The 24,927-nt window shown below is 32.5% G+C and overlaps 1 protein-coding gene across 1 annotated transcript in view; it reads right to left on the bottom strand.

The window, feature by feature from the left end:
- Positions 1–24,927, bottom strand: part of LOC119073558 (protein jim lovell-like) — a 53,687-nt gene that overhangs the window by 18,152 nt on the left and 10,608 nt on the right. Inside the window, exon 2 of the mRNA XM_037179114.1 lies at positions 6,582–7,245. Coding sequence (XP_037035009.1) covers positions 6,582–7,241 — 660 coding nt within the window. The 5' untranslated portion in view covers positions 7,242–7,245. The remainder of the gene's footprint in view (positions 1–6,581; positions 7,246–24,927) is intronic.

Below are 24,927 nucleotides of genomic sequence, written 5' to 3' on the forward strand. Positions count from 1 at the left end.
ATGAATGGAGAACTGCGAGAAATTAAGCGAGAGAAGTCTAAGGATCTTAATCCCAGGCTTCTGTAATTCTCCCTTCTTTCGTCACCTGGATGATTTTTTCCATAGGATCTTCTTACTGGTCATTGTTTTAAACATTATGGATTAATCAACAAAACAGTTTGAGAACTATCCATCTTGATCTCGATCTTGATACGATTTGCTGTGAAAGTCAAATCTCAAGTAAGTACGTCGAACCCCCGAAATTATTTGGCATTAAAAATTGGTCAAAACGTTTACCGGTGAAGTAGTAGATTTTACAGAGTCGATACAATGGTTTCCTTGTAAGCTTGGCAATTGACTTTGTTGTAGAAGACCTAACCAATTCCAAGGTATTTTGTCATTTTTCTGAATAGTTGAGTTCGTCTTCGATAGCTCATCGAATGTTGCTCTTAAATATAAATATTCTACATAATACGAACAAATACGTTTCATTCGTTTGAAGTTAAATATAAAATTAAAAATTAAATATTTACAAGATACTGTTTGCCCGTCTTATTACGCTCCCCATTACAAATTCGACGTAACTTTGTTGTAAAACTTTTTGTATTCCGATGTAAAATTAACTGCATACACCAAGCTATATAATTTTATTACAAAACTAACATTAAAAATTATAGAAATTTAATTTAAATAGTTGCCGGTCGTTCCCAATATTTAACATTATTCCACATTCAGACAATACACACAGCCACATACGAATAGTACAATCAATACACTATATTCTGAACGGTATACTATAAAACCTCTCTATACCCGTCCATCAATAAAACATCTGAAAGATATTTCATTATTAATTTGACAATAACTTGCTCGACAATTTTCATATTATATGAGAACATCGACTATTACGCTAAATGATGAATGCAGCTATTTAATTCATAAACCATTCGTTAGATTTCAAAGTTTATAAACATACATTTAGTGAATCCTCAGCAGTGTCTATACATACATGCATATCATACCATGGATATGTGTGTATGTGTGTGTATATCTATAACACCAAAATGAATATTTTATCCATAGGTGTACATAGGTGTACTGATGAAGCGTGATGCGCCGAAATCAGCATGTCTCGCGTCGTTCTTGTATTCGTCGTTATAAATGTAAACTGTTAAACGTTTCATTTTTCATGTTGAAAAGGAATTTTTCAACGCATTTTGGTCTAATCGAAGCAATACAAAAGATTTAATAACTTATTAGATCCTAATAATTTATTATTACAGGCCAAGCAATACAACAAATTGTTGCCAACAATTCCAATAAATTTTATCCCGTTTTATAAGACATATTCGATGTTGCCTTTATTTAATATGTGCATTTGATATGTAATAACTATTTTTACAATTTCTGAACGATTTGAAATGCAATTTTCTTTATGTTTCGCTAAATAATTAATTGAACTCAATGCTTTTGGAATAAAATGTCGATATGTAGTGGAGTTTATACTGCATATTTCAATAAGAATAAATAATTAAAGAATTCGAAGGATTATAATTTTGGTTGGACTTAATAGGTAACAATTCTGACGTAGATTTGATTAAAATTTTGATTTTTGAATATTTAATGCTGATTACGTTCGAATGTGATCAATAAAAATGTTGACTGGCGGATTCAATGAGGGAGCGACGAGGACGATTTCATATGGATATATGTCGCCAGTCTAGGCGTACGTAATGGTAATTACGTGCTATAGCTTTATTGTTCATTGAATGCAATTCGATATGCAATCATTATTAAATGGCAATTAATAATACGCTCGAAATAATTTAGCGTATAAAAACTCGCTCAGTTTGAACGTACCACGGTAATAATACCAGCGGTAAGTATACCGGGCCCTATTATTGGCAATTTTTATTTACAGAATTTACGGAAATCTACCAAAAATTTACCTAAATCAACCAAAATTTACCGAAACATATAAAATTCGGTAAATTTTGGTAAATTTTGGTAAATTCGGTAAATAAATTTACCGCTAACAGGTCCTGATGCTTAGTCAAAAATTTAATATCGAAATCGTTAGCATTATTCTAGTATTATCTTTTTGTACTTAGAAAAACCTTACTTCTCAAATCAGCATATACATGTCCATACACCACTCATGCTTGAATTTCTTTTTTGCATATCCATGAAAGTAATTCGAACGAAATTGAAACTTCTCTTTTAGCATAATTGAATGTTTAACAACAAAACAACTTTCATTCGAATAAATCCTCAACAAAACTCATTGATATTACAAAAAACATCAAAGAATTTTGTTTTGTGTCTCATGTTATAATGATGATTGCATCCAGAGACATTGCATAAAAGTCTTTTTGTCGTACTGAATAGAATATGTTATGGAAATTAAAGTTACATATATGAACACACTCGAAAAAGTCCTTTTCTCCCAGCATAGGTAAAGTGCATAATAAAGTGCGTTATTATTCTAACGATTACAGTGTGATTCGGTCACAAAAGATTTAGTTATTCCATTGATGCAAATGTGGAGAGGAGAGAAAAAGAATCTGTACGTTATGCAATTTTGTTGTGAACTCTCGAAAAATTCAATTAAATGCATCACTTCAACTAAACAGAAACCCATGTTCGTTTTTAAATATATTCTTGCTGCAATACTGTATCACATTACCATGAATGATACGTAAATGTTCTGAAATAGCAGTGATGAAGATAATATGGAAAATTCGAAAGAAAGCTTGAATGCAGGATGCTTTGATTTGATATATTAAAAAAATTGTTATTTGTTACGATGGAATGACGGTACAGTTACTCTCAAAACGCAATTATTTTATTTTACTTAATTAGTGTGAGTAATGAAGAAGTTAGTAGGCAATTATGTCTTTATTTTACATTTTTTTTATTTCTTTTTTAAATAATACTGTTTATGTCGCGAAGGACCTGTTTACATTTTGTTACACTTTGGCAACGAAAACATTTGGGAATCACATATCACTTTTCATGCATTTTGCGTGAATAACCTTATTTTCTCCACTCAAATGTGGTGAGAATTTGACGTTTTTTGACGCTCTTACTGACGACAGTTCAGGTGCGAACATTTTTATTTTCTTATCTCTTGTTTCTCCGATACGGTAAACAAGATTTTTTTTCTCTTTGTACCCGTCACTTTGTTTTGGTTTTGAATACAAATAATTGTGTTTGGTTCGTGGCTAAAACAGGTTGGTTATTCACGCCACGTACAGACAATTATATGTTCACCTCGGGAAGAAATAGGAAATTCCAACTTTCGCTCTTGTTGGAATTTCCTATTTTTTCCCCGAGGTAACCAAATAGCTATTCTTCTTTTTAAAGAATACAATTTTTGATAGACGGCCGTATCGCTACAAAAATATTGAATCTTTTTCTCATTTCGTCTTAAGTACTGTGTCGGAGGTCCTCTGTCGCAATAATTAGAGAACTTTAGCAAATCACACAATAACGACAAAACCAATAATTTCCAACAATAACGAAAACGATATTGACACGGAAAAATTTTATCATTGTGAATGAGGCGGGATGGGTAAATATGTTCACAAATCATGGTGTGTTATGTGGTGGCAGAATTCAAACTTCTTTCATTTTGTGTTTAAAAATTTTGAATCCGATTGATTTGACATTTTCAAATGAAAGTCACACAGAGGATATAAACGTTTCATGTGAAAATGATAAATTTATATGAATCTCTCGATAGACCAGCGTTGACAATAAGTGAATTTCGAATTTTTATGAAGTCTTCACAACTTGTCAAGGATTTACTTTGAATTAGCACCTCCAACTAAGGAGAACTTATAAATATAAAATTGAATCCATGTGAAACAAAATCGCTGATTTAGCCTATCGGTTTAATCAATGGGAATTTTTGAAAAAAAAGAAAGACAAACGAGAGGAAAAAGCACTAGTCTTCAGTTTTAGGACATGTGCTGAGAAAATCACTTTTCTGTTGAGGTAGAAACAACGATTTATGCACAGGACAACTGAAATAGACAAACGCCCAAATGAATCAAGACTCGAATTTATGCTCCAGTAGATCCAGTAATCCAGTATAGCTCCAGCAATCCAGTATATTTGAGTATATCCACTATATTGTCTATAAATGTGTTGACAGAATCGTCATATCGTTGATTGTTTATTTAATTTAGAATTTTTGTCTACAACGTGTGTCTCTGAACATACATAGATTTATTGAAATCTGTAGACTAGAACGTTCTGAAGCTAGTGGAAATGAGATGGAAAAATTAGCTTGCCTTTTGACGACACAATTTACAGAACAAGTTGTGCTGTGGTGAGCATAACCTCACAAACAGCACGTGGAGCACATGCTCACTCGAAACACATTTTTTTCGGGTAACTCCCTTTACCATTCAAATAGACACGTTGTAGACAAAAATTCTAAATTTGTAAGTTGACTCAAAATTTCTAGTTGTAAGACAATTATTATTGAGAGTCAAAAATTGCGCAACCAATCAGAGGATGCGATTTTATATTTGTCTCAAGTGGTTTATGAAACAACAGCATGAGACAAATATAAAATCGCACCCTCTGATTGGTTGCGCAATTTTTGACTCTCGATAATAATTGTCTTACAACTGGAAATTTTGAGCCATAAATAAGAAGTTAAATAAGATTGTCCACATAACAGATTTTTATGTAATTACACCCGCTACTCGTAAAATTCACCAGCACTGCAAATGAGGTATCAATGGAAAGCTTACAACTAGCATATTAGGTTCACATTAAGCGTCATCAGTACCAGCCCAGACCTGTCAAAAGTTCACACAGATTTTGAAAATTTTGGTTGTACATTTTTTACAACATCTATCAATGAATCTAATGAAACTAGACATTCCCCGAAAGTAGTTGAACTCAGTTTTATAATGAGCCCACTCTCACCCGGAACGATCGCCAAAAAATTAGGTTAAAAACACCCTTTTTCCATCTTCGGATATCTTCAGCCAGGAACCAAGTGTAGCTCGAGACTGTGTGATGCCTGTTTTGAGGTCTACTGGCAAAGACCTTTCAAACCATGTGTATTTTCATCCCAGACGAAATAATAGCACTTTTTCACTGCTAAACTGCTATTATTTCACCTAGTTAGATAAATTTTTTAAAGCTGAATATCTGCTTTTAAGATAGTTGTCCGGTGCACAAATTATATTTTTCTACTTCAATTTAATTTCTGTTAAAGTACTTCATAAGTATTTTGAATTCTGCCACCACATAACACACCATGATTTGTGAACATATTTACCCATCCCGCCTCATTCACAATGATAACATTTTTCCGTGTCAATATCGTTTTCGTTATTGTTGGAAATTATTGGTTTTGTCGTTATTGTGTGATTTGCTAAAGTTCTCTAATGTGCTTAAAAGGAAATCATTTCATGAGTCCTATTATTGAATCGAGCCCCTCAAATGTACAAGAACCTACCGACCGACATTATTGTCGTACTACGTTCGGTAATGTTCTACCATATAATCATCGAATCTGTTACTTCTTTTGCTCAAAGTATTTCTTGTGTTTGATACAAAATCTTAACTTCATTTGTTTTAACGTAGCACGGTGGGGCTGAGCGAACTTTAAATAAAAGTGTAAGTTAACATCCCGAGTTTTTTCAGAAGTGAGTTGGGGGAGGGAACTGCTATTCAAGTAAACAAGTTTTAGCAAAATCCCCTGAGCTGTTTCTGAGAAGCAGCATCAGCGTCAGCCAGGGCTTGTGAAACACTGAGAACTTAAGATTGACATTGGAATTGATAGAGGGACAAATTCTAAGGCTTACAGTGTAAAAATTATTGCTCTCGACATTTTCTTCATAGAGCAATAACAGCTGAAAGTCAAAATTTCAGGATGTTGAAAGACTGATATCTCCCTTACGAAGTAAGAGATTTCACTATTTTAAGACCACTTCGTCAAGATGCACCAAAGTTTAGCTTTATCGATAATTCTTTTTTGTTAGATTATTCATGCTCGAGCCTATCGATATATTTGTGAGTATTTTCGTTATCTCTTTGCTTGTAATTGTAATTCAACCGAAAATAGTCGACAAGCATTAATTACAACGTTTTTGAAATATTCATGAAGAACGCAAAAATGTATACACCTAAATTTTTGATCATGTAAATAAATATACAAAAAACATAAATTACGTTCCTGTACACAACATCAATCAAATTATAGTTTCGGTTATAATAAACACCAATTTATTGCATTAATTACAACTTTGATAATTACCTGATTAATGAATGATTCATTGATTGATTATAGGGGTATTTAACCGAAGGGTAGTCACTAGTCATTTCGTTATAGCACTCTGAACATTTCATATTACTTTCATATAATACAACAAAATGAATCTCGACATAATCATAAAAGAGTCATGAGTATTATGTAACGTTGTTTAGTGTGACCGATTCTATCTACTATAGACTATATGGCACACACATAATTCAATAAATTGACGCCGGCTGGCCATGGTAACCATGGCATAGTTTTGAACGATGAAAATTAAATTTAGTTTCGTTTAAAATAATAATAAAACAAAATTACTCACATTCTCCTCTGACCCGATGGATTCGTCATCTCGACCACTTCTCTCTTCCACTTTGATTCGCTTGCTCAAAGAGTCTACTGAATATGATTTTGCAGTTCTCTTCTTCCTTTCAACCTCACATTTCGGCAGCATCTGCGATTTTGTCAATTTAGATTCAGTCGGTACTTCATTGACCTTGTGCGATAGTAATTCCCGTCCATCTGTTTGCTCTTCAGACAATCCTCTGATTTTCAATAGTTCCGCCAATTTGAGCAGAGGGCCAATCTGATCTTGACTGACATGAATTTCTCCTTTATACATGAACGAGAGTATTGATTTCAAATCCGACCACTGAACATCTTTCAGTATAATAATCGGATGATCGCACGGTGTGTCATTGAATAATGCTTGAAAATACGGACTGCATGCCGATAACACGATTTTGTGGGCTTTGACTGAGTAACCACCCTCACAGCAAAGCGTAACGTCCACAAACAGTTGCTTTTCCAAAAGTTGCTCAAATACACTCAACAGGTTCAGTTGATAGTTGTTCCAACGCAGACAAAATTCAGATGGCGATTCCAGATCACTATGATTTTCTGTTATTGCAGTTGATGGAGAGTGTTTTGGTGATGTTGAAGCAACAGCTTCTTCAGATGGTGAGCTAGAAGTTTTCGGCATTTTTCTGCAAAAAAGAGCATGGTTCAGGGTAAGTTGTCATTGACAAGTAAGTATATTTACAGCGTTAAAATTTAAAAAGTCTTTTGCATTGAAATGTAAATGTTAAACCAATAAATTTTGTTTGTTTTTTGAATGTGATAATTTATAGAAGAAAATTTTGCGGCCCACCATGGTTAAAAATACCAACCACCCAATTTTCTATAAATGTTCTTTGTTTTGTGGTATGACATTTATTGTATCTCTACAAGAAAAAAGAAAGAAAGCTTCGCACGGTTTAAGAAACTTCACAAAGCTCTGATGGGCAATCAATTCAAATGTTTCAATTCTATACACAAATTTCATAGCTGTCCCTATATATTCACAGTATAAAATCATAAAATCACATGTGATTGTGGTAGAGTTTATACGTACGAAATAATTCAATATTTCGTTTCACTTCACATTTCATTCATTTTCATGTATATTCACGTACTCGAATACAACGAAATATTCCCTCCAGTTTCTGTTCAATAACACCGCCTTTTAGTAAATTTAAAAAAAATGCAGTGAGGTGAGAATGCAGTTGGGGAAATGGATATTAACTTCTTGCGCTCAGTTTGCGGTTTGATTGAACATAAAATTTCAACAAAAAAAAATAAAACAAAATAATTTTACACCATCGAAAGTATGAAATTTTATTTCCACGATGTATGTGTGCTAGTGTAAGTATAAAATGTAAGCTATGTGATGCAATACAATTTAAAAAAAAAATCTGCTATACACTGCATTGTTTCCAAATAGAGTTTCTTGTTATTTTTTGTTAGTTCTCAGTCTACTTTTACAAAAAGCTGAGAATCAACAATAGAAAGAAGTTTAAAAGAAAAAATCAATTTTTGTATTCTATTCCGAGTGATGCTTTCAAAGAAAAATACTCAAAATGGGGCGAATGATTTAGTTTTTGTTCAACATTTTCAAACCTATCGAAATACTGAATTAAGAATATTTATCTAAGATAAAACTATTAAGTATACCGAAATTTATACATAACGATAGGCAACGATAGAAATATTGAAAAGATATAGATTTTGTGTATCAAACAATACTAGGAAATTCATAAGACAAACAAAGTAAAAGATTTGTTGATTTTGCTTCAAAGAATTTAAAAGTTACCAAGCTCATCGTGAAATGATGCTCTGTCTGTGACCTACAGGCTCCTTCTAGTCATAACAGAAATCGTAACGTATAGGGTCTTTCCGAAACGGATAGTCTTCCGAATTCAATTCAGAGAAATGATAGCTTAACAAGTTGAAAAGCTTCACATATGCGAACCGTAAATAGATAAAGTTTTGGCTAGACTGATTAGACTAGACAATCGTTATCGAACATCCAAATATTTGACGTTGAAGCGGTGACGTGCGCGTTCACAAAATAATTCATTTTAATAAACTTTAAGTATCGACACATCGTTAAATTGTAGCCTAAATTTGTGCGAAAAAAATCACATATTTTCGATGATAACTTCGTATCCGCTTTGTGTCAAGAAGGGTTGGCTTTCAGTAATAATAATAAATGTTTGTGGTGATGTACCGTACAATCAGAAAACTCAGAATTTTTGACAATTTTAGTGAACTATTGAGTTTTCTCGTAGTAGGTTACACCACCACAAACATTTATTATTTTTATCTATCTAGAACGAGCTTATCTCTCTAGGGAGTTTTTACTTATCTCGATATATGACAGATAAAATATGGTATGTACCTATTGCCAGACTGTCCGCCTTCAGCTCTGGCAATAATGTCCTAGACGTCAAAATAATCAAAATCAAAATAATAACAATCTTGGCAACAGGTACATACATAATATATATTACTCAAAGCAAACACATTTACCATAAAACGATGGTCCTACTTTTTCCAGAAAGGAGGTGGCAAGGGTGTGACACTATTCAAGCTATTCACATATATTTTTTGCCGAAGTGTCTAGGGGGTGGGAGGTGAATACAAAGTTATCATCGAAAATGTAAAAAAAAAGTCGCACAAATTTAGGCTATAATTTAGCGCTGCGTCGATTCGTCTTAAAGTTTATTCAAATGAATTATTTTGTGAACGCCGTCACCGCTTTAACATCAGATATTTGAGTCAAATCCTTACACTATAAGTCGTAAGAGCAACCTGAAGTGTCATAGCAACTACATACCTGTGGCTCGAAAAATAAAATTGAAAAATCCCTTCATAAATGGCGAACTGAAATTTGTGAATCTGGGAATCTGTCTCGATTCTGATTAATTTCGCGTCAATGCATTTTTGATATGGAGGGAAAAAACCCCTCACAAATCGAATATGAATCTCAAAATGTCTACCAGCCAAGTTTTTCTTTCTTTCGGTTACGGTGCGTACGGTGCATGCAATGACACTGAAAAGTTTAAGTGTATGAATATTAATATCGCACCCTATTTTCATACATCTTGAACAAAATGTTTATTGGTTTGCCGGTTCTATGATAATGATGTTACATATCAGCTTGAAGGGAATGTAAAATTCAATTTTGAGAATGTTTCATTCCCGAAATTGTAAAGTTTCGATTGGTTGAACTGATAAACCGAAGGATATGTGAGTGAGACATTTTAAAGGGTCTGGATATACGATTCCGTTTTGGACGATGCCAACTGAACAAACTGTAGAAGGAGCAAAATTTCAAATAGATTTATTAATTTTTCACGTAGATATTTTGGTACAAGTAGCATCACATAAAAGGTTTATTTTTTATTCACCGACTGAAACTATAAGTAGAAACATTTGATATGGAATGGATATAGCTTACAGGTATACAAGTGTACATATATAACATATATTTTCTCACTCGGAATGTTGTAGGTTCAGAGCATTATTAAAAATGTATCCAGCCCATACAATCTAATCTACAGTCTTTTGCATTATCAATATTGCCTACCATTTTAAAGAAAAACTAAAACCGTTTTCTTTTGCTGTATATGTAGTGGGAATTTATTATGGATGAATGAAATTTTCCTTCTGAGTGCATCCGTATAAATGAAAATAGTGGAAATATTTGATATTATGGAGTACTTTTAACGGAATGTTTTCTTACATTAAATATTTTATTTACAAGCAACTCTGATATTAAAGTATTATAGGCACTTTACACAATAGAATAGAATTCGTGACAAAAGGACGAAATAAATTTCTTTTTTTGTATAACTGAGAGGATATAAATTTCCGCCTCGTGCCTTCACATTTCGTACCAATTAGAAATGCCGTTAAACCGAGAAGGTAGTAGCAGACGAAAAACAAATGAAACTTTTAATCGGAAAGCAAACCTTTTTCCTAATTAATATGGATTTGTGCGAAACATTTCTCAGATGTAAACGATTTTTTGGTTTCAAGCAATTTGATTAATTGAATTACATTGATAATAGTTAGACTCGTGTCATAGCTGATGAATTTCGATTGATTTCAATTTCTTGGAAAGACAATCAACCACCCATAAACTAAACAATGATGAGTGCGATACGTTTTTTGTAATTAAAACTTTTCGAGATAACACTTGGTATAGCGCCCGCACGCAGTTAAGTACATTGACTGCGTAAATATGGCAAAACAGTGTAGGTCTTTCTTCGAGAAAAACTTAATTCTCAAAGCCACGGTTGGCGAAATTTGCTCAACACATAACCCCTACAATACCCCTTATATTGGCACGACGAGGATTACATAATTAATTTTTAGTACTATGATGACAGAACATCCTATTATTGAACTAATGGAGTACAGCGCTAAATTCGTGAATTTGTGCAGTTTTTTGTCCCAGCTGAATCAACCATTTGCTTCACAAACACATGTGGTTTGTATAGTAAACAATCGAAGCACAAAAGCTAAACAAAGTATTTTCTACAGTACACATCAGTGAAGTTAAGACATGAACTTGCCTTACCTGTTTTCAGCTGGTGCACTCGTGCAGACAAATCTGCTTAATGTTCATACGTCGTCATACGGTTTCACCACCATTACACACCTGCCTGCCACTACTTCAATTTATTTTTAATCAATTGCGACAAAAAGACTGCTCACAATAATGGCGCAGCCAGTAAGAAATCGATCTTTTCATAAAAGTCCTCAACCTTCCGTTTCGCTAATGTTTCCAAAATGCAAGCTGCGTTTCCACGTTGTATTGCGAGTATTGCCTGTAACTGTGTCACCAGTATAAAGTCATATAGTCACTTTTATAAATATGAGTGGACCAGCTGAAAAACAGATGAAGCAAATTCATGTCTAAATTTCAATGACGACGACTGTACATTGAAATGTGTTTTTTTTTAAGTGCTTTATGTGCGTACGTAAACGACGTCAGACACACTTTGTGTGCCTTTAGATTGTTTATTACTTGGACGAGAGCTGGTTTACATATTATGGTGTCGAGGTAAATCTAGTCATAGCAGAAAAGCTGCACACTTTTATGATTTTATCACTGTAAAGGAAACTTGCAAACAAATTAGTCTAATTGATTCATGTTTTAAGATGCACACTAATTTCGATATATTATGCATCCGCTAAAAGTATCAAGTCCATGCATTGAAGAAATGTTGCATTCAACTCTTAACATTTTATGAAACGAACAAAATCCAATCTTCTCATTCAGTTAACATTAAACTACATGTTATGATAAAAATTAAAATAGAAATTCGTTTTACGGTAAGTTCATGTAAAATTAGCGATTTATACGAGTATACACACAGCCATAAACTGACAACTTCTCCATACATTTTATAATAATCCTAATGTTGTGTCAGGAAGCCAAAATGCCAGAGAATTATGAATGATGAATTTGAGTCTACCTTAACACTGCATGACATCATTGAATAATAGATAATTTTCCTCCATAAAACCTCGACTCTCTGCTGTTTCCATGAATTCAACAAATTTTTTTTTTGTGCCGTTGGCTTTTTCCTCTGCATTTATTTATTTATTATTTTTTTTATAGTTTTTTTTTCCCAACGACGTTGTTTTTATATTACATATATATGTGTCATGATGTTAAAATAAATTCGTTCGCTCGTTCTTTCTTTCTTTTTTTTAATTATAAATTTTTAAAAATGATATCATTTTTCAATGTTTATTTTTGTGATAATTTCCAAACCATGTATATAGATCATCATGTTGTATAGTTACATTCGTTCGTTTGTTGATAAAAAAAACTCTAAATAAATAAACTAAAATAAAAACCCCGCACAGAAAAGATGTACATGGTGACACTGTTTTGTTGTAATTTATTTTGTTTGTATTTTAAAATTTAATTTCCATTTACTCGTACGGTATGGTCATGTATATGTATGTATATGGTCTATAATATATCTATGACAGCGGAAAAAAGAACATACCTAGATATATAAATTCAAATTTTCTATAGAATAAAATATTTGCACACACAATGCTCTTAATGAAAAAACAAGAAGAAAAAAAACGCTGAAATAAATCAATAAAAAAAAATTTTTAGACAACGTTGCGCGAACGAAATACATTTTTTTTAATTTTTTTTCTTTTTATTTTTATTTTACTCCGTTATCCAGCATACAGGGAAAAAAATTCTTTTTTTTTTCGTGTACATATAAATTCAGTGGGTAACATGTATACATAAATTGCACATCCGTCATGTATAAAAATATTTCGCATCTCGTATGCATGGTGAAGGTGAGTAGAGTGGCTTCAGTTCAGTCTTTTCCACCATTTCATATATGGAGAAAAAAAACCTTCAAATTTTTTACCCAGTATATGTATATACCGATTACTCTTTCCACTTTTCACTCACGGGTAAGCTAAATTTTTTAATCCACCCAACAGACAAAAAAAAAACTGGAATGTACCCACAGCTAGTTCTACACTCTTTATATTTTTGAATTGGAAAAGAGTTATAGATCATGCATAGAAGGTTCTTTACATATATCTCACGTTTTGCATGTCATTTCAGCCGCACCCTCGCACTTACCATAAAAAAAAATTTAAATGAAATATACGGTATACGACGTCCGCGAGTTCAGCCAAAAATTGGACTCTGGTTGGCTGGTCAGAATTGCATAAAAATGAATGTAGCTGATATTCCTTTATGCCAATGCTGTACACGTATATTCCATTTGGATGTTTCTCTTTTTTAAATATATATTTTTCTGAGTCTCAGAATATTGATGGCGTTCATTAGTTAAAAATTCGTCAAAGAGAATTTCGAGGATGTGCAGTGCATAGTACAAATTCGATTGAAAAATGTTCGAAACATAGTTGCCACCACAAAATGCCGAAAGTGAACTTTAATACAAATTTTAGATGCTTCTCCACTTCAATTTTATTTCATTAAAATACAAACATTACGCCGTGTCGCTGCGTCGCTTACAAGTATAACATCTAAGATCTGATCTAATTATCAATCTCTCAACCGTACGTAGAACGAGCAAACGATTCCAACGAATTACGCGTACCTTTGAGTAAAAAATGAGCAGAAATATTTCGCTTAACATTAATATCCATTCAATCCAATCGTATACATGCCCCAATCCACAAGCACACTTTCAACATGATCCTTTTCTACAAGCTCTAAACACCAGCACCATTCCTATTATATCATCCGAAATTCCACAGACATTATATAATACAAGTCAAGTGTGTATCTTCAGAGTTCGGGATCTACAATGAAAATTATTTTCACTTTCATTCAATTTCCCTTATCCCGTTTTGTGTGCAAATGGTTGGTTTTTGGGGTTTTGTTTGTCGTTTTTCACTGCAAACTTTCTATGGCTGGGTTATACGAGTATACACACTTATAACTCTCTGTAAGCACACTTGTCTTTTTGTGGAAATAAAAATACATGAGAAGGAGTTTGAAGAACAAATTGAGCATGTTTAACATTGATATAGGTCACAGAATAAGGATTTTCAAATTGGGATGTTGAAGTGGATATTTTGATGTTCTTATCAACTAGGAAAATTTCGTTGTCGTTTTTTAATTTATGTTCAAATTTTGATATTTCTGATGCGATATTTTTGTTCATTACTTTCGTTTTTCTTTCTTTTCAAATGTTATACATCGTAAGCGATTTGAGTATTTTCTCCGTTTTTCTTTTTGTTATAAATAAAATTAACTGGCAAACCAAAAACAATTCTATTGATTTTTATAATTTATTTATTTAAGAATAATACGATGCATTAGTGATATATATATATTCTGAATGCCGCACAGTTTACTCGAAAAGATCAAACGCAATATAGAAATAAACCAAATTGAAATCACATTGCGCGGGAATGTTTAAATTAAAGTCAAACTTTAATAACGCCTATTATATATACATTTACTTTACATTATTAAAATACATTTTGGTTATAAATGTAATCACAATATGCGTGGTACAAAAAGACTGACTGGGCTTGTTGTATATATGTATTTTGTTATTTTGTTATTTATTTTTTTATTTTCTTTGGAAAAATCATTTTCATTTGATTTTCTTTGAAATATAAATTTTAACAAATAAATAAATTTTACGAAGAGAATGTTTTTTCTATTTTGTTTAATGCGATTTAAGTAAACATGATTAGTTGTGATCAATGGAATAAATAAATCACATCGTGGAGGGGCATAGTTGGTGGTCGGCTTTGATTGAACGTAATTGTATTTTAAAGTAAAAGAAAAATTGGGATTTTAATTTTGGTTTAATTGCTGTTTCGACAATTGCTTTTATCGGATTAATTCGATTCTCAACAGTTCCAATTATAGTCATGCTGAAAATGCCTTTAAGAGTGATGAAAACAATCTCAGTTTCAATGAAAATGTGTGTTTGGTAATTTTATTGTGATTAATTTTTGGTTATAGGAACTGCCCAGGTCCTGTATGGAATTTTCGGTGAACTGTGAGTATTTCCAAATTAATATTTTAGAAACAACAAATGCTTCGCAATACTATAATATTGTATGTTAGTACGTTTGCCTAAAATATTGCCTAGCGTTGGACAGAGATATGTGCGTCGAGATGCCATTAATAGAAATTTTGTCAATTTGGGCCACCGACCGTACGTCGCCGATCACTGTTTTGACGTATGAGACTGTCGTACACCTCTAGTTGGACATAAGTACCTGAAATTAATCTTTTATATACATTTTGTAGGAGAACATTAGCTGGACCTCATCCTAGATCTAATTTATTTACAAGTTTTGATTCTTGAGTTTTGTTTTATGAAGAAAAATGTCGTACAATTAAGAACGGCAGTTTCCACCAAGGTTTTATATGAGGAGGTTACGCCGAGCACTGGGTCCGTTATCGCAAAAATCCACTGAACGTTGCTGTAATTGTCATTCAGTTCAGTTGAAATTTCGTACTGAACTGCAGCTAGCGTTACCGATAGCTGCCAGGTTTTTTTTGCGATACTGCCCCAGTGAAATGCTGTCGTAACTTCTTCATCTGCAACCTTGATTTCAATCATTTTGACGAAGAACTTTATTTAAAATACGAACATTTTTTAATAAAGTTCATTTTGTCATAACAACATAACGCCCACCTCGTTTGGTCAGCTTAATACTTTCCTGTGGCCAATAGTATTCGTGGCAGATATAAATTTATTTGAGGTAGAAGTTTTGAATAACTTATAAAAAATCAACGCTGCAGAATAATGTTTTAGGTCGTTGGAATGCCGAAACTATTTTGTTTGGTTTGACTTTAAGAAGGAGAGGGATTATTTTGAAAAACAGCCTACCGAAAGCGGACGCATTTTCTAGTGGACTTTTTTACATGTGCCTAGAAAGGTATTCGACCCTTTCAAAAACCACTTTCAAAAAAATTCTTCTTTTACGCGTAAAAAACAAAAATCAAAACCCACCAGAAACCAGTGGCGATCCACTTGTCAACTGACATAAACCAATTCTGTTTTTGAAAGTCGGAATAGCTCAGTTTATTCTTTTAATTTGCCAAATATTTCGACTTCAAATCGAAGTCATCATCAGTGGCTGTAACAAAATTCATCAACAAATATCAGCGCACTGGACACAATACGGTGACGGGAAAAATCTCCGAGTGTATTATCGTTGCAGCGGCGATAATATCGTTTCATGGACGATAATATCGTTGCTAGGACGATATTATTGTTTCAGAAAACGATATTATCGTCCGGAAAACGATATTATTGTCGTCTGATACGATAATATCGTATCAAAAACAATAATATCGTTTCAATCGGCGATAATATCGTTTCACGGGTGATATTAACACTGCAAAAACGATAATATCGTTGCATAAAACGATATTATCGTCGCAAAAACAATAATATTGTTTCAATCGGCGATAATATTGTTTCATGGACGATAATATCGTTTCACTGGTGATATTATCACTGCAGCAACGATAATATTGTTGCATGAAACGATATTATCGTCGCAAAAACAATAATATCGTTTAAATCGGCGATAATATCGTTTCAAGGACGATAATATCGTTTCACAGGTGATATTATCACTGCAGAAACGATAATATTGTTGCATGAAACGATATTATCGTCGCAAAAACAATAATATCGTTTCAATCGGCGATAATAGCGTTTCAAGGGCGATAATATCGTTGCACGGACGATAATATTGTTACAGAAAACGATATTATCGTCCGGAAAACGATATTATTGTCGTATAATACGATATTATCGTCGCTCGGACGATAATATTGTTTCACGGGTGATAATATCATATCAGAAATGATAATATCGTTTCCTGTATGATAATATCGTTTCACGGGTGATATTATCACTGCAGAAACGATAATATTGTTGCATGAAACGATATTATCGTCGCAAAAACAATAATATCGTTTCAATCGGCGATAATATCGTTTCATGGGCGATAATATCGTTGCACGGACGATATTATTGCCGATTAGTCTAGTCGATCAAACGTTCTAAAATTTAGGTGTTAATTTTTTTTCTCTCGCATCGTCTAATAATTAGTCTGTGTAATTCATTGCACATAAAAAGCGTTTTAACACGTCGAGCGATCCGGCCCATTGCCCCGGAGCGAAGCGGAGGGCCGCAATGCGAGCCGGGCGCCGGAACGGTGTTGGTAACTTAGGTGTTAATTTTTTTTCTCTCGCATCGTCTAATAATTAGTCTGTGTAACTTTTATATAAAATATTTAAATTTACAGAAGCAAATTATAGACGGCAACTGAATTCACCCTTCAATTAGAAAGGTGTTTGGTTTGCCATAGAAAGATAAAAGATGGGTTCTGGAGATATTATAACTAGAAATGGAAATAACAAATGAATGGAATTTTGAATAATTTTTAGTGAATAATTTAACTGGACTACTGGACTACGTATAACGATAATATCGTTTCATGGGCGATAATATCGTTGCAGTGACGATAATATTGTTACAGAAAACGATATTATCGTCCGGAAAAAGATATTATTGTCTTCTAATATGATATTATCGTCGCTTGGACGATAATATTGTTTCACGGGTGATAATATAATATCAGAAATGATAATATTGTTTCTTGGACGATAATATCGTTTCACGGGTGATGACTTCGATTTGAAGTCGAAATACTTGGCAAATTAAAAGAATAAACTGAGCTATTCCGACTTTAAAATACAAAATTATTGAAGAAGCTCATAAAAAACTACAAATAAACCAATTCCTTAATCTATTGTTGCAATATATCTTAAATTTGAATTTGAAACGAGGGTCAAAGGAAGCTATGTGTTTTCCACGAGTTATTTGCCAAACCGCCGCAGCCCTTCCTTCTTCAGTCCGACGTGCTTCATATATGACCCTTTAATCAAGAAGCGTGTATACACGCGAAGAGTAGATGAAAAATACTCGTATTCGAAAATCCTAACTGGCATTTCACATTTTCCATGCGAGTGGTTCCCATCTATACGTCGCATCAAACATAAAACAAAACCGAAATTTTCCCATCATGGTTCGAGAATTTTTCCCGAAAAAGGCATTGATCATTGAAAAATATGTTTACAAGTATTTTAACCCATGTTTACACCTATAATCACCCAAAAACCTGTCCGCTAAAAATGCAATATATTATGCATGTGCAATGCAATTCAACGCAATGCATGTACACAATCACTGAATAAACACAACATAAAGCCATACAGTTGATAAAATGCATTTTCCGAGTGAGAGTATGAAAATCAACAAGTTTTTCATTTCATAAATTTAATTTTTCGGCTTGATGTTTGCATTATTTTGAAATCAGTGAAAAGCCGCGTGTTGAAAAAAAAAAATCGTAATCGAAATGATATTCAATTTTGATTCTTTTTTTTTATATGATAAAGCATTGAGTGTAATGCGGGCCAGTTGAGTTGAAATGGTGTAAAATAAAATAAATATCAAACATCAAAACCGTACGCAATTATTTGTACATACATTTTAATACAAAATAATGAATAATGTGTGAACATTGCGGCCAGTTTTGTTTATTATAATACTGCATAATCGAATGAAATTCAATTGGCTTTTCTCACTTTTATAAATTGAAATGAAACCGCAAATTTGTGGCCACAATTTTGGTAGCAAAGAGCTGGTTAGTATACACGTTGACCAGAAATATTGTTGAGTGATTCAATGGCAGGCAAACTATGTATTGTCGGTATTTTTTTTGTATAGGAAACAATTTGCGTCGCACAATAGCAATTGGGAAACGTTTTATTTTGTTGATATTTTGAATGCACTTATGTGCATGTCAAAGCATTTAATTTTTTAGAAATGGCAAACGGAGTATCATTCGCCCCATGAATGGTTGAGTGTTCTCCGGAAATAAACGAAGTATATCATGTTCCAATCGATCAGTCATATACTTCTGTTGTTTAAAGTATTTTTTGATTTTGATGTAAAATCTTTTATTTCATTAGATTTGTGCAACTATTCGAGTTGTTCAAAGCATCAAATTGGCTCTATTTTCTAATACGACCGCTAACCAAATAACTACGAACTATTCCCTTTCGAACGTTGAAGCAATGTGGAAACTCGACAACCCAAAACAATCTTACTAGATACAATAATTGTAAATCGTACGGAATCGAAGTGTTGCATTAATTTGTTTTTCATTTCCCTTCTGTCATACAACCCATTGGGTATTGTACAGTCGTACATTGATATCAGCGACAATATCGGTGTAATTAATTTTATTGCAAATTATATTGCATATCAGAATATTTCGACATCAAATACATCACTTGACATATGCCATTTAATCACGTAATTGTCTCTTGAATGGTGATTGTAAATGATTTAGGATCTGGAATATTAAATTATTTTATGAAACTTTAATTTCATTCGCTGACGTCCAAGCACACAAATACGAAACGCTTGACTTGTATCATATTTGAGCTAGTTAGCATCAAAGTTAATTACAAAATTGTGGTCAAACCTTTTACTTTTGAATTAGGACAGTAACTTGGACAAACGATATTTGCAATAATCATTACACGAGCATAATTGGACCAGCTGTGGGAGTACTGCAAAGATAGTTAACATCCACTTTCTTCCATTCAATTTGAGTGACGAATGAATTGCATTTTGTTAGATATCTCATCTAATTTCCTTGTTTGAAAGTCAGGGTCTAACGGCCGAATACGAGTTAAAATGAGGGTCTGTTACCCAAAAAATGAAAAAATGGAGAATGAGGGTCCGTAACCAAATTATGGAAATTTTACTAATAACTGTTTGCACAGTCCCGGAGTTATAAGAAGTAACAATTACAATCCAATCGACGCTATTCATTCCACCCACATACATTACCAACGTTACGACATTTACGTACGATTTTAACATGTAAATCGCATGTGGAATGAATAACGTTTGGATTGTAATCGTTGAAAATGTAAGTCCTTATATTTCGTCCACTGTAACCACTATTGAAAGCGTAATTTCAAGTCGATTTTTAAGGGCCTGGTTCTAACAGAAGTGGAATATGACTCTACATGTCAAGTTTGAAAATGACCATAATCTATCGAATTGATCAGTTACGTTGTGGTTTTGTTTAAAACTAGGAATTGACACCAGTACATGTTTGTAAACACAAGAGAATGCGTAATTTTAAGTCCATTTTTACGGGCCTGTTTTCCTCAAGAATTTATATAACAGTTAAGGGACCCTGACCCGCCGTTATCGGTGGGACCCAGTTTTTTTTTACATCGAACAACCTCTTCTTGACTAAGACTTAAATGTGGGCATGGCGTTATTACTATACTTTTACTCCGAAAATTATTGTAATAAGTCTGTTGTCACCGGCAGTATTTACATTTTTTTGTTTTTGGAATGATGACAATTCGTCATGTGTTTGGAAAATTTCAGGTTGTCGCACACAAGAACAAAAATTTGGATTTCTTTATCGAAAATATTCAAATTATAAATGTTGGCAGGTCGGTCTATTCCTATGATTTGTGATGATGACGAAATCATAAATTCTATTATTTTTCCGGTAGCGATTTCAATCCAATTCATATACCCATGCACTGATAAAAGTAATACAATTAAAGCAAAACGAAAATAGATGGGAAGGCTGTCCTCTTCCTCTATTTATAATTTGATATTTACCTATTTTCCACATTAAAATTTTATTGGAGTTTATTTAACAATTTGTTTAAAGCAAAATATGTAACTAGACTGACTTTCTGTGGATTACAATGAAAATTAAAATAACTTCAAATAGTCAGTCGACGATTATTTCTTTTAATTAGCACTTGGAAATGTCCTGTCATATAAACTTAAAACCGCAATTGATGACTTTAATTATTTCCAATTTTTTTATTATAAATTTCTCCAGCATATAACTGAACAATATTCTGACCGCATACAATAATTCCGCCGTACGTATGGTATATAAAATGCAAATTTATATAAAAAAAAGAAAAACGAAATAAAAAATGTTTTTATTGAAAAGAAAAAAGAATTTTATTTATTGATTTTCGATTAAAATGGACACAGCTATTTTCTGCTGTTTGTCTGAAATTTCATAACATTATAAGTATTGTTTTATAAAATCGTATAAAGAACATCAACGGCTATCCATATTATCGACACAGTCGATTAAAACACATGGTTAGAGTTCTTTTGTTTGTTAAAAGTAATGAAATCAAAGATTTTGTCTCAAATATTTAAAGAGCGACACGTCAAACAAAAGAAGTAATAGATTTGATGGTATTTTATGGCTATTTCTTCGATTTTATCAGATTTTCTTTGGGGAAATTGAATTTTGAGAATGTTTCAGACCTCAAACCTCAAGAAAACTGAAAATTTGTCAGTAATTGTTGACAACGATCTTTTTTTTTGATGGTACCTAGTCAATTGGTATCAATAATTAAATCTGTGAAAAATATGATTTGTTGGCATGCAATAACATCATACAAATTTGTTAAAATATTTATTGCATGCTAACTGGAACAATCACCGTTGTATATCGTTAAATAAATAAAAGGAAAAATGGAAAAAAATGCGATTTATCTATTTCTACAAAACGTGAATGGTGTATACTACGTTTGGTTGGTAGGAGAGGAGATTGGCGATGATAACGAAAGAACATTTTTGCTTTTTTTATAATTATTATTATTCGTTAACAAAGTGGTTAATTTCCTGTTTTTTTATTTATTTGTTTGTTAATTTAAATGATTAATGCTAAAATGATGATTCTTAAGATTACAACCTTCCGTGAATTCCGTGAAAGGTCATTCTATGAATAATATTCTATTCATTCCCAATTGCTTATTTTTTAGGTTTGAATAGTATAAAGCCAGAACATTGGTAAATGAAAGTAGCCCAGAGAGTGAGAGCAGGCAATTTTTTTTATTCGACATGATGATTTCGTGTGCTTTCTTCAGCTCTTCAGCCAAAATGTCAATTCTTTGCAAAGAAAATCTTTGGGAAAACCTAATTTCATTGGAAATGTTAAAAGTGTTCAAGAAGTAGCACTCGTGTAAATAGCCTCAATACAAACAACACACACTCTACGGATAATAGCGGCAGAGTTGAAATTTTGCTTGATTTTTGCAAGTGGTTCCAGGTGGTTCCTGTGGTCCAATCGAAAAGTGATGTATGGAAGGTGTCCCTTATTTTTGATAATGAACAAGTCGTCCATACATCATTTTGTCCAAAAACTTCAAATTTAGCCGATATAATTTTGGGTCATTTTGACTCTGCCGCTATTATCCGTAGAGTGTGTGTTGTTCGTATTGAGGCTATTTACACTCGTGCGTGCTCTTCTCACGTCGAGCATCTCAGCTTTTAATTCAATTAAAAGTTCATATGATTTTTATCGAATCCTTACAGGTTACTGTAGAAGTAACATAGAATTTTGTATCGATTGCATGCCCCAGTTGGTACGTTTTCCTCTACATTACATGCTACTTGCAAAAAATGTCTGACCCCAGCTGTAGAACTTTTGACAATAAATCAATTTTATACGATCCGTTGGGAAACCATTACGTCCATAAAAAAACCCAAAATTTGAACTCATCCATTCAAATGTCAATGAAACCTCGAACTACTCATATCCACCAAAGCTATCTATCTCTCCTCCTCTCTCATCTTTAATCTGCAATCGGTAATTAAAATTCGAAAGTCAATTAAAACAAGACGACGCAATATTAATATTATTTAAATTGCGAATTCAAAAAAAGAATTGCATCATGCATCTGCATCCCAATTTTTAATTAATAATAAGTCATACTTTTGTTCGCAAAGCTTATTATACATACAATATAAATGATTTACATATCGCAACCGTATATACAGACGTTGGACGTTTTTAAGATATTCGAAAATAATTTTGTTATAAAATTATGTTATCCTAAAAAAAAACAACAGTTAATAACGCATGTTTATTGGTGATATTAGCCACAAATTTTCCCTTTATCGCTCAAAAAACAAGTCATTATATTCATACATTACCATTATATGTAATCGAAAAACTCATAATTTACCATAAAGTACTTAAATTTCGTTTGGTTCGAATATTTTTTATACTAAATTATGACATCCACTTAATGATCTTTCTCTTCCTTCTACATGTTGTGCAATAATTTCGCCGAGTTATTTCAATTTACGTGAATAAATTTTAAAAGAAAAATTATTACCTAGAGATAGGATTTTTTTTGCAGTCTAAAGTAATGGTAGGAAATTATTTCGTATGATTTTTCTGCAGAGATGTTCGTAGTAGTTTTAAAAAAATGAAAGAAAAATATAAAAAATTAACATTAATTTTATTGACCCAATGTGATTTCTTGTCCATTAAAATCGAATCATTTAATTCAGAAAATTATCGAATATCAAATGGTTTATAATGAAAATGGGTAACTGTAACCGCAGTCTACTGTTACTTTTCAACTGCAAATGCATTTCATTTTCAATGATATAAAACCCTCTTGAAAAAATGTGCAACTTATAATGTTCTCCACTTTTTAAATCACACGCATATTTTGAGTTCGAAAAAAAAATGTGAATATCAGACGTACTTCAATAACCGCCATTTTTGCACTTAAAAAATGTATAAAATCAGATATTTTGAAATTGTGCAAAATAAAAAAAGGCTAAATCCATCAATTGATACATGCTCCAGCACCATAGAAAAAAAATCCATATACTTTCGCCTAGGTGATTTTTTGGTTGAAAGCATATCTCATTCATTTGGATTTTTTCATTCATTTCAATGGATCTGTATGATGGATATTATTGTGTGTGTGTTCGGTTCACGCGACTATTATAACGTTTGATACTATAGTGTATACGATGTGCGAACAGTTTATACGTGCATTTAAAGCCCGTAAATAAGAAGTGCTGAAGCAGAAATAAAAGTTGAGGAATACTTTTCTTCTAGTTAAATGTGCGTGTAATGAATTTAGTTTAGTTTGTTGATGGATTTATTTCAAAATTTTAATCTTTCAGAGACGACAAACATATCAACCGTATGCTTTTTAGACTGTAACTTCTTTTGATCAATGAATTTAGAGTCGATGCAAAATCTAGTACTTCAATTAATTAGTTGGATGTTGTTATTGCTGGCATTTAGTTTATAAATTTCAAGAATTATTGTTTCGCTGGGGTGAAATCTAGCACTTTAATTTTCGTCACATACATTTTTATGTAAGGCTGCAATATCCAAAGTTTGTCGCTTGTTTTTGCTGTCGTCGTTGTCGTACGTATAGTCGTTTCTCGTCGCAGCGAGACATAGGCAAGTAGAGCGATAACAAAAGTTAGAAAATACCTTACAAAAAATAACATATCATATTTTGCAGTCTAGTGGGAGGTAAACGCATTATCATTATCTTCACTTGAAAATATTGATACTTTAGTAGATATTTTAGGCAAGTTTAATTTATTTTAGTTAAATATGAGCTCAATAAATTCGTCTTAAGACTTCCAATATTGTTCAGTTCATTTGTCATTTTATGTCGACGAGGACAAAAAAAATCTGACCTGCTATATTGTGCCACAACAGGAAAAGGTATGATGTTATAGTGTTAATTGTGGTAATTGAGTTACAAACAATTTTTTTTTTTATCGATGGAGAACCTAATTAAAAGACACTTTGTCTCGTATCATATGCAAAAAAAAGTTAAAACTTTTTTTATAAATCATTTTAAAAGTCACTAAAAACTCGAAAATTCGAATAGAAATACAGTATGTCATCAAAAATTTTTGTATTTCGATTCGAATTTTCGT

Source organism: Bradysia coprophila, unplaced genomic scaffold (genome assembly GCF_014529535.1).
Source record: "Bradysia coprophila strain Holo2 unplaced genomic scaffold, BU_Bcop_v1 contig_138, whole genome shotgun sequence".
Taxonomy (NCBI): Eukaryota; Metazoa; Arthropoda; class Insecta; order Diptera; family Sciaridae; genus Bradysia; species Bradysia coprophila.